General features: G+C 39.9%; 1 protein-coding gene across 6 annotated transcripts in view; it reads right to left on the reverse strand.

The window, feature by feature from the left end:
- The window catches only part of arhgap23a (Rho GTPase activating protein 23a), a 74,837-nt gene that overhangs the window by 31,855 nt on the left and 30,874 nt on the right, over positions 1 to 12,108 (reverse strand). The window contains exon 1 of one of the 6 annotated variants that reach the window (XM_024271789.2): positions 7,116 to 8,112. The exons of 2 other annotated variants lie outside the window; for them this stretch is intronic. In XM_024271789.2, the coding sequence (XP_024127557.1) occupies positions 7,116 to 7,346 (231 nt within the window). In that variant the 5' untranslated portion in view covers positions 7,347 to 8,112. Of the gene's footprint in view, positions 1 to 7,115; positions 8,129 to 12,108 lie in introns of those variants that run through there. 3 more of the 6 variants (XM_024271790.2, XM_024271793.2, XM_024271796.2) reach the window with 3 other exon arrangements.

Raw genomic sequence — 12,108 nt, forward strand, 5'->3', positions numbered from 1 at the left:
TCCTGCTCAGAGTCAGGTCAGTCCTACATGCAAACTGGCTTCAGAACAATACGTGGTGATGGGGGGGGGTGTTCTGCGTCTAGACAGGACAGAGGTGGGAATGTGCGGTTTCACTGGTGTCAGAGCGCTGCGACCGTGGTCGGATGAAAGGAAGAGACGGTGCAAACTCCTCCAGGCTCAAAGCGGAGAGTAAGGCCACATTTCCACCCGCTCTCTAAATATCTCAATCCTGCCGTCCAGTAAATACGTTTCAGTGAGCTCAGCTGACAAACACACGTGAGAAGTCTCACCCCGGTGCTGCCCTGACCCGCCACATCTGTCAGTCACCTGACCAAACAGGCAGGAGCATGAAGAACGTCAGAGGTCAGAGGTCAAGACTGATGAGCTGGATGTTCATTAGAGATGCCACAATTCTCTGCCATAACCTGTATGAAGGATTTATGATTTATTGTTTGATTATGTCACACCAGGCTTAGAATGAGCAAAATTAGATGTTTTTCTTAATAGATAATTGCTTATTAGCAGATTTAAAAAGGATATTTTGGAATTATTAGGAGTTTTGTTGCTGTTGTTTTGAAAAACACAAATCATATATCAAATTAAAACCAAACCGTGACCCAAAAATCAAACTATGAGGAAGGTGAATCATTACATTTCGAATGTTTACCACCTTTAAAATTATTTAATAAGAGCTTTAAGGACTCATTCCGATGAAAGTTGTGTTTTTTAACTTGTTATTGTGGCTTTTTCTTGAAGAAGGAGAACATATTTCAAATATATTTCATTAGTATTTTTTTATTCAAATGGTTTTGAATCAGGAGCACACAAAAAAAAAAAAAAAACGTAAAAAAAATAGCTTTTTGTGACGTATAAAATACGCTAAGCGCCCATTCTAATGTATCCACTTGAAGACGACTGGACCCACATACGTCTTCTGGCTCAAAACTGCACGGCTGAGTAGCTCCAAAATGCTCGCCATTTTTTGTTGAAGCAGTAATGTGAGACTGGTGGTCACAGGAGGCTACTGTAAACAGAGAGCTCTCAGCAAACAAACAGCTTTAAAAAGAAATCCTGCTAAACTTTCTCTTAGAAAACGACACAACCTGTTTGGATTTTGCTCAAAAACAGCAAAATCATAATAATTCCACGAGGAATGGTTTTAATTAATCAATCAATTAAACACAATTATTAAAAAAATAATGTTATAATGTCCCTCAGTGACAGTAAGATAACTCATCAAACTTATTTATTAATGGGTATCACCAACAATTCCCAGAATTGATTAAATTCATGATTTTTTTTAATGGATTCAATTTTGATTTTTGTACATAGTTTCACACATTTAGATGTTATATTTATAGACAAATACGAATGTAATCTTTAAATTGCACAAATACATTCCTAAGATTTATATTTATAGAAATAAATATATTCATAAATTACATTAAAAACAAAAAAATCATCAAAGATTTTCTGAGGATAAAGATTAAAATGAATGAAGATCCATCTAAATTTTTATGGATTATTATTTGTTTACTGGAATTGGATCAATTCAGACGATTAATCGATCCTTTAGACCTTTTTATCAGTGTGATTTATTTTGAAAAACATTTTTCTGAAGTTAAAAGTACTGGGAAAACCCCAAATAATAATTTTATAATAATGTAATCGATCAGGAACATTATCAAAAAATGAAAAAAAAAAAATGCAGATGATCAAAACGTTACTATAATGGACAGTAACAGAAAGCTAACACAAGAGGAAGGTAAAAATCGATCAAAAGATGATCAGAATAGAATCTTAAATCTGATATTATCACAACAATAAATAATCAATATTTGTAATAGTTCCTGATCTACTCTTGTAGGTTTATAACTCTCTGTGGGAGCATCAGAGACTAAATAAGAGTTTGAAACATTGGTATCAAGGTTTCATTTAAACAAAAACTATGTGTCAACAACCTTTGAGGAAACTGAGACTCTGCTTTAATTCTGTGAGATTAAAAATGAGGAAACAAGGAGCAGCCGCCTCATTCCAGGTGTGGTTTCCATGCCACTCCGAGTTTTGGTCCAATCAATGAAACGCTGGAGGTCAGAGGTTAACATGACTGGACACATGCAACAACAGGAAGTGGAGCAGGAAGCTGGTCAAAATGCAAAAGAAGAAATACACTTTTCTTCAGGGAGATGCCTCCCTTTTTTAGTGTTTTCTCTCCTTCCTTCCATTCTCCTCTCATCTTACTCTCTCCCCACATGAATTCCAGCTGTGTCGAAGCTCACCGCACATTTTCGGCCCTTTTGTAGTACAGGAGTTTGTTTGAGTGATAGACAACGGTGTGTTTTGCAGCCTGACGTTCATGGATCAAAGTCAGATCCGTCTCCTGACAGTCTAAACAATGGAAGGAGAACTCTACTATTTTCTCGGAGCAAAGGGTCATTAAAGAATCGTGAAGACGTGAGCGACAAAGGGGGAGTTTTTAAGAAGTGTAGATCAGAAAACAGTGGAAAAAGAGGAAAAGGAAAAAGAAGGAGGAGCCAGCGTCTCGGTTTGGACAAGTCGAAACACACATACGCCGGGAGAGTGAACGAGGAGGAGTATCAGGCCCCAACGAGCGACAGGCTCCAGCACGCCGGTTTCGACCACATGGCTCCTCCCGGCGCTTGGAATACCAAACCCTGTGATTACCCAAAACACACACCAGCAAGAACAATCTCATTTTTGGGGGGACTCTCTGAGTCTTTCTGCTGTCAAATCTGCACCATTTTCCCGTCTTTTTGTGCCAGACGGGCACCTATCGTGACCTTTCATCTTCTCGTTTGTCCAAAAATTCCTCGGATTTGTCCCAGAGAGGCTCGTCAAACCGAGACGGAAACATTTTCTGTGGTTTTCAGGCTAATCTTGATTTCCTAAACAGATGGAGCTCCGTCAAACTCAGTTTTTTCCTCAGAGAAGATGATATTTTCATTTTCCTTTTTCATAAAATTCTACAAAAAATATTGAAATATTCTCAATCTATTGCAAAGTAGATGATCAGATAATGTTTTCTTTGAAAGCAGCTTTGATTTCCAAATTTCCAAATCAATTTTAGAATTTTTTTCTAAAGGAAGTCTTTATTCAAATCAGCAAATATTGATGGGAGTGATGAATATTCAGAGCAGCTTCCTGCTGTGAGTGTTTGCTTTGATGACACAACTGCGGATATTTGTCCGCCTCATTTCCATTAAGAAGTGAATAATTACATTGCATAACTGAACAGACAAGAAAGCGAGCACAGCATCCCCAGATTATCCGCTTAATCTGAATTAATGTGAGTTATTTAAGTGAAATGTGGCTTTAAATACATCAATAATGATCAGTTTCTATTCTTTAAATCCAGTAATAAGGATTTCCAGATGCTAAGAGGCTTTTCTGGTGCACGATAACATTAAAGCTAAGCGGTGTTGGCGAGCACAAACACAGAGGTCCATCCAGAGGTAAAGCGGCACACAGGAATGCGAATGGCCGTCGGGGAGCCTGAGTCCTGCGCTAAAACCCCAGCAGGACCGAACAATAATGCTGCTTTAAACAGCTGACAGCTGCAACCTGTTTGAAAAGTGGAGCTTTACGGCCGCGGCAAATGCTGACAAGCCTTTAATCCAGACGGGAGAGGGGAGGCGGCAAACTCGCCGGCATGGCGGAAGAGCAGCTACGACCATCCAACACTTCAGCGGTGGTTTCCAGAAGATGTCGGGTTGGTTTGTGTTTGCACATCTCAGTCATAAGAACAAAAGTATGCGTAAAAAAACAGCCAAACACTATTGTTTAACCTGGTCGGCTGGTGATGATGCAACGACAGTTAAACAGGGTTTTCTACCTGAACAACTTCTTGTAGTTTTTGACCTGATCCCGCTGGCCCGCCTCTCTGACGGTGTGACCGGGGTCACTCCGCCTGGTTGAGAAATATTAGTGTTTTACAGCAGTGATGCAAGCAAACTATTTGACAATCTCAAAAATATAAAACCTTGTTTTTTTTTAAGAGATTTCCGATATTTGACCAGGTTTTATCAAGATTTTTTTGTCTCATTAAGCCCTAAAATCTAGAAATTAGGAAATTATTGCTCCTAACTCTTGACAATAATAAAAAACTTGATTTAAGAATTAAAAAAAAAACAAATTTCACTGTAATTTTTGGTTTAATTTTAAGGATTTTATGTAAAAACTCACCAAATGTTCATTTACATTATTTTGATAAGCAAAAATTTAGATTTATGCTCTAAGAATTAGTGCTAGTTTTAGATTTTATGAGGATTTATTAACTTGTACTAAGATAGTTTTCTCATTTTGTTCATATTTTGTTCTAAAGTGAGTCATTTCCACCTATTACATTAGTTTTTATCAGTCTCATCAAAATGAACACCAATTAGATTAAAAAACTCAAAAAATACCAAATATTTGCTCAAAAATAACCAAAATACTTTTTATTGGCCTGTATAAGATTTACTGTGAAGTAATTCTATACTGCATGGAACTCCTTATTTCTAGATTTTGATATTTATATTTAACTCCCACAATGAAAGTCTCAGCATTTGTAATTCATTTGTTTTGCAAAAATCCTATTTTACATATTAATGTATTTTATTTTTGTGGCAGAACCGTTGTTTAAGACTGTGTTGCACGTAGAAAACTTTTGTTGTAGCGCCACTTAAGGAGTTCCATAAGGTGAAAAGTAAAGAAAGACTGAGAACAAAAGACATTATGACAGCGTATTTAGAAGTTTTCTCGTTTTCTTTTTTTGGTGAATGTGGCCAGTGAGGTCTCCGCTTTCATTTTTTGTTCATTTAATTTGTTGAGTCAAAATTCATATTTAAGTTACAGTATTTATTTGTTTGGTGGATTGACTTTACTTTGTGACATCCTGGACAAAGAAGAATAAAGTCATCAGTTGTAACAAACTGCCGTTCAATTTTTAAAGTGAATTATTATCATCAGAATTCCTTTTAAGTAAAAGTTACTTGTGACATGGACAATCATTTCACTATTTTATAGTCCGATTCTCTTTTGATCCATTTTTAAATTGTTCCCAGTGTTTTTTACTCATAAATATTACGTTTTTACATGTTTTCTGGGACATAATTTCTGCAGAGTGACAATAGTTCTTTAGAAATTCACCTGAGTTGTGGGCGGAGCCATTGGCGCAGGTCAACCTTGCCTTTCCTCCCCTTCCTGTTGCTGAGAGCTCTCGGTTTACATTCTCTCCTTTAACTTTAAAATTACTGGAGCCATCTGTACGTATAGCTGCCGGCTCAGATGAGGAAAATGAAGACGTACATGGATCTAGTCGTCTATAAGTGGATGTATAAATTAAGCTTGTGGCCCACAGTGTATTTTCTACATCATAAATACGCTCTTTTTCAAATATCTTTTTTTTTTTTTTTGTGATTTTTATGCTGATTCAGAACGATTTGAATCAAGAAATACTCACAAATGTAATTTCAATTTAATTTTTTTACATATGTCCTCCATCATCAGAAAAATGCCATAAGAACATGTTAAAAACATGACTTTTATAATTGATTTGAGATCTGATGTGATACAGAAACAGATGATTTGGACATTGATGGACGACAACAATGAACACAAATGTTTTCCCTCTTTAAAACTCTCCTCATCACCTCCCTCCTAAAACAGCATACAGTGTTTGTCCCAGCTGTGTCCATACCCCCCCCCCCAGCTCACATTCCTGTTTGTGGCATTTCTTAACCGTCACCGAAGTTAGGAAAGGAGGGGGGGTTAGGGGGGTGTAAAGTGTAAAGTCAAGAGGGAAGTAGTATTCCTCAAAAAATACCCACATGAAAATGAGATGCTTAAGTGGGGTGGGGGTACTTTATGGGGGGGTGGATGGGAATGCACAGTTGCACAGCTCCCACAGTAGTTTGCAGAAAGCGGCAGTTAACGGGTTCCTTCATCTTTCTGAGCCACTAATTAGAAATCCTTTGAGCGAGAAAGAAAGAGTCAACACGGGAAACACGGCGAGCTGCAGAAAACGCGCACTTTACACCCGTGCAGGATCGCTCGCTGATCACCATAATCCTCCTTCAGAACAGGAAAGGATTCTAGAGTAAAAAATTATCAAAATATAAATGATAGAAGTAGCATTTTGGAAAACAGGATCACAAGATTATAGAAATATGATGTAAATAGGGAGGAAACATGAATAATTTGTACTTTAAAGACCCACTACAATCTGTTTTAGTGTTTTTAACATGTTCTTTTAGCATTTTTCTCATAACATATTAGAAATAATTGAAGATTAAAGCTGCATTTCTGAGAATTTATTTAATCAAATCGTAATGGATCAGGTCGACGAAAACTGGATGCTTGAAAAAGCTCCAATTCTGAAGAATCCACTTGCAGACAAATTAACGTCTTGATTTTCCTCGACTCAGCTGGAATCTGATTTAAAACTGGTTAGCTCTGATATTGCTTACCATTTTTTTTGCTACGCTAATGTTAGCTTGGGATTGTGAGGTGCTATAGGGTAGTGGGAGAAAGTGTAAACAAAAGGCTGATGGGAAATTAGCAGAGGCTAACCTTCACGTAAACAAATCAAGAAGTGAATTTCTGATGAACTTCTGCTACTTTGCAGAAAATATGGAAATTATAATAGAAAAAAATTAGTTGGAGTTGAGACTTTAAAGGAAAAAAAAACTCGATTTTCCATTGAAAATGTTAACTGATATAGAGATGATAGAAATGATTGTCAAACAGATAAACACACTGAAGATAATCCAAAACAAAATCACAGGATCAACCGTAGCTGCATGCCTTCAACGCTACGTAACTGTGTAAACAGCATGAATCCAGCGGTATAAAGTTTCCTTACAGGTTTCGTGTGAATCCGTCAGAAAGCCTGAGGGCATGAAGACAATCTCCAAAACAGGAGTGAGTCAACAGCTGAGCGGCTAACACAGTCCAAACAATGAGTACAGTAAAAAGAAACACTCCTAACATCCACATCTGCGGTTTCCGGGCAATTTTCCACTTCAGCACCATCAGACTGTAATCTGAACCAGAATAGATAATCTGACTTTTCCAATCTAACTTCAGATGATGAAGATGAGGAGTCCTCCTCTTACCCGGAGATGGTGAAAGCTCTGGCCGTGCTCGGCTGGCATGGTGGGGGCGAGCGGGTCCGAGGTTCCCCGGAGAACCGCCACCCAAATGCAGCGAGGCTCCGGGGAGCTGCAGTCCACCCCCACCGGGTTCTGGAAGCTCCAGTCGGGCCCGGCTGGCGCGGGGCTCTGGAGCACAGCAGCAGGCATCTGGCGGTGGAGCTCCGTCAGACCGGCATCGCTCACCACCACCATGAGCTGCACACTCAAGTACCAACACAGACTCGTGGACAAAGTCCAGATATGAATCTCTGATTTTGTTTTTTTTTTTTTTACTCCAGAGTTCTCCAATCCATTCCAGTCCCTGTTCTGAGTTTAATCCGGCATTTCTTGGGCAGCAGATGGAGGTAGGTCTGGTTTCACTACAGACACACACAGAACGACTGGCAGCTTCCCCTCCTGTTGGTGTCCGGTGATGTTCTGCACACAAAGCTGCTCTGTCCACCCCCCAAAAACCACGGCGCTGTCCCAGAGGGCTGGATCCTGCCTCTATCCTCCCTCCCACTGTCCTCTCTTCACCCTCCCTCTGTACCTCTAAACAAATCTCTCCATCTTACTGTGATGTCAGCCCTTTATCCCAACGGGCATCAGCAAGCCTTTATCTCACTCTGTCTCCCTTCTTGTTTTTTTTTTTCCAAGCTGCATCCAGTTTTACGTAAACCGGTCCGACTGTCATCTGCACATAAACAACTGTGTCGCAAAGAGGAACTTTCCAGTGAAATCCAAGAGAAATCGAAGAGATCTGATCCAAAGAAAGCTGCAAACTGACTGTATGGCTTCCCCCCAAAAAGCCAGCCCCTCCCTCCACGAAGAGGGGGGCAAAAGGAAAGAAGGAGCCCAGCAGTAAGACAAATACAGATGCTGCATTAAATGTTCCACTCCCTTTTTATTTCAGTTCAAATATAGAGCGCAGGAGTCACTCAAACAGCTGGATGTCAGTGTGACCTTTTTTTGCCCGTTTTCTCACATTCAAAGACTTGAGAGGTAGCAGCTCGGCGTCCCTCTGCCCCCACAGTCCGGCTCTTACCAGACAGCCCGGAGTCCGGGATCCCCGCGGCAGGAGCTCACCGGTGACCATGTCGCTTACAGACGATCCTCCCTTCCAACTCTCATTCCTGTTAACAAGCCACACATCCGTTTGCTCGGGAGGTTCGACAGGTTTCACCTGCCACACCGCCGGGCAAGTGTGAACTCGACTGGAGACGGCAGTCATCCGAGAAGAAACTGTACCCTGTGGACATTCTGCACCACGCCGAGAAGAACGCACACAGCCGGTTTAAAGAGCGTTCACACCAGTGAGGTCACAAATTCAAGGATTTTTGGTTCGACTTTTACTTTTATTTCTTAATGCTTCATTTTATAATGCATAGGATGAATTTGGACAAAGTAAATACAGATTGAGGGAGTCAGCAGGAAAAACTGCCTGCAGAACCTGATTGGATTCAGTGTCAAAACATGTCAACTAGATTGAGTTCATTCCATTTGTGATGAAGTTTGAGCTCCATCACTACAACTGTCATGAATTAAACTCTTTAAGAAAACATTTATGACAATAAAGCTTTAAAGAAATGAAAGATTTACAGTCCTGGACTCCTTACTGCGCATTTAAGTGGAAATTTCAACCCGCCAAACTCAAAACAACAGTGGACAATCCCCCACTCCCCAAAAAATCATGATATCACAAACCGTCAAAAACTGAATGAGGCAAAAATCTCTTTAGGATAAAGAAAAAAAAAACTTGTAAAGAAGTTTGAAAATTAGCATAATGCTCTTACCACAACCAAACTTTTCGTCAACCTTTGACCTCAGGAAGAGGCAGCCATGTTGGATTTCATAAAAAAAAAAACAGATTGGTGCCACAAATTTAACTTCCTCCTAGAGTGTTTGCATCAAGGGAAGCTATTTTGAAAAAATGTCGGAATATTTTAGATTTAGCAAGGCAAGCCATGATTGCTTGACCTGTGAGTTGCTTACAATTTTTTTTACTGCAATGTTGTCAACATTCAATACACGAATCCCTGGCTCAAGCTGAGTGAAACGATGTGAAACACAAGATGAAAATATTAGGAATGTGGGCGTGGTTAACAAAAAACCTCTGTTGCTACGGAAATCCCAAAAATTACTTTTACCGATTCTTCTAAAAATTATATAGATCTTTTTGTCATCCCTTGGCGACCAAAAAATAAAATGGTTGCTATGGAGAAAAACCAACAAAAAGGCAGCCATTTTGAAAAAGAAGTGTATTTTCATGAATTAGTCACGTGCTGGAGAGTGACAGACCTGAAGTAGCCCCTTAGGTCAGGTAAAAAGGGGGTAATTGTGACTAATATTAATTAATATGTGTGATTTTTTTCAATTAACATAATATATTTTGTGTGTTTCTGTTCTTATAGCGTTTTAAACTTTGTGTTTCTGTTGCAAAAAAGCATATTTTCTTTTGTGGAATTAACCTGTTTTTTCTTAAAATATAAAAAATCCACCACTGCAGCACATTTTCAAATAACAGACTAGCTCTGGTCCACAGCTCACTTAATGATGAGTTTAAATAGTTTATTGAGGCAACTTTCACTAATGCACAGGACACAAAAGCAGGCTGTGTCGTGCGTGCACGCTCACACAAACACATGCCACATGTCCCCACTGAGTCACAGTTAAGTATAAATACGCAGGGCCATGTAATTATGGTTCCTGTTAAAGTCAGAAGACTGGATGTGGGGGGGTTTCTCTTCTTTCTGCGGTTCAGACCAGAGCTCATGGTTCTGTGCATCGTCTGTCGGAACCGCCCTGCTGGATCTATGGAGGAGGTCTGCTGGAAGCTTCTTGTGGGAAGCCAAACAAGAGTCTAACATCTGAAAATACACGAGTTCTCCCTATGACTGAAAGGGGATTTCACACCACATTTTTTCACAATAACAGTTAGTTTTGGCGACACATGCTCCATTTGGGAGCAAAAAAAGCTCCCAGGACGTCCAGCCTACTGTCTCCTCCACGGGAACCACAGGAAATTTACAGAAAAGGAGAATCGGTGCAGAAAGGAGTAAATATTCGGAAAAGCGGAAATTTATGGAATTGAAAAACATTTGCAACAAAAGCACACCTGCCTTTGTGGGCATGCAACGCTGAGCTGAGACACGTCGGGGCAGGCCGACGAGGTCTCCCGAGTGTGCATGCCTTATCTGACCTGCAACCATCTGACACATGCACCCAACCAGACCTGCAGACACAAAGCTCCTGAACTCAGGAAATCAAAGGCTGCTAATCTAATTATGATCCCGCTGCTCCATCAGCAAACACGTCTGCCAAAAAGTGAGAGGGGTGAGGAGGCAGGTGAGCCGGGATTTGGCAAAGCAGGGTCCCCGGTGTAACAGATTACTCCACTGATATTCGTAATCCCCTTCAGTTACCAGACGAACCTCTTCTCTCCGTGACTTTTTCTTGGGAGACAAAACAAAGTTTTCCTCCTTGTTAACACGCAGAGCTATGAAGCCTGACAGGAAACTCACAGGAAGGAGAAGAGCAAAGAGCGCCAGACTGCTGATTGAGCTCTTGTGCTGGCGTGTCACAAATAACCCGGCCTGCAGACAAAACCATGGAATGTTATTCTAAAAGAGGCTGCAACAAGTTACAGAAAAGGTCATGAGGGGGAAAGAAATAAAACCAGAGATAAAACTGCTCGCTTTCACTGCAAAAGTGTCCTTGAGTGAATGACTTCTGTCCCCTACTGGTCACACAGAAGTCGATCACTTTAGCTCCATCCTTTCCCTTATAGTTCCACATATAGACCAATTATTGTAGCCAGAAAGATTTTCTTTCAAATTTTGAGAGAAAAAAAGCTGAAAAATCAGTTTAAGCAAAAATTGACTCAAAATTTGCATTAATTTGAAAGAGAAGATAAATTAAATGCAGATTTAGAGGATCCATGACTTAAATTATTTAATGCATTTTAGTCAAAAATCTTTTATTTCTTCATCTAGAACAGCATTATCTAATGTTTAACACAAAAAGAGACAATTTCTTGTTGGGTTATATATAAAAATGTAAGCTTCTTTTAGTTTTGGCAGCAGCACATACAGTAATCCTTTCAAAATAAAATGTGCCCTGTGCTAAATAAGATTCCCCTGCTGCAGGAAATTTACTCAAATTAAAAATACAAGTCAAACATGACAGAATTTTGGTACATTTTCATCCTTTATCTTCTCTCAGTACCTTTCATTTACTGTTTTTGCCTGTCTCTGTTGTGCAGCAGAAGATAAAAATGTACACTTTAAGCTTAATCTAGAGATATACCACAAACCTTTTTGCCATATTTTATCAGTTATCTGACATGTCAAAAACGTTTTTCTTCAAATCTGAAGAAGAGTCACAATGGAGGGGTGAATCAGAAACCCCGATCCACAATGTCAATATTAGTAATCTGTCAAAACAGATTTTACAAAAACAAGATACGTTCTAAAAAAGGGATGTAACCGTTTAAGCAGGTTAATTTTAACTTTAATCTCCAGTAAATCCCCTTGCCACACAACCTATAGGTGGGTTGCATTTATTGTAGTTACGTGGCCGCGGACACTAGAGGGCAGCTGCAACCCAAACTCTGTCAGGGGAGAAGCTGGCCACAAGGGATGGAGCAGTTATGCTCTAAAAGATGTCAGGATCCGTCAGGTGTGGGACGGTGTGTGTGTGTGTGACCTCCGAGTTACGATGTCAATCATAGCGGATAAAATCCAGGTGGAGATCGGAAAGGTCACACCTGCCATGGATGGGAGTTTGGGTTCTGAACGGAGCTGGATGGTCCTTCCTGCCGCGCCCTCTGAGCATCAACAAAGCATGGTTCACGTCTGCACAGCAGAAGATTAAAGCCACCCACCTGACCACGTGCTGCACTTGCCTTTTACATTTTAGATGTGCAACAACAAGAAAAGACATTTATTTATGAATAATGAAATATTAACACTTCATA

The sequence above is a fragment of the Oryzias melastigma genome, linkage group LG8 (genome assembly GCF_002922805.2).
Source record: "Oryzias melastigma strain HK-1 linkage group LG8, ASM292280v2, whole genome shotgun sequence".
Taxonomy (NCBI): domain Eukaryota; kingdom Metazoa; phylum Chordata; class Actinopteri; order Beloniformes; family Adrianichthyidae; genus Oryzias; species Oryzias melastigma.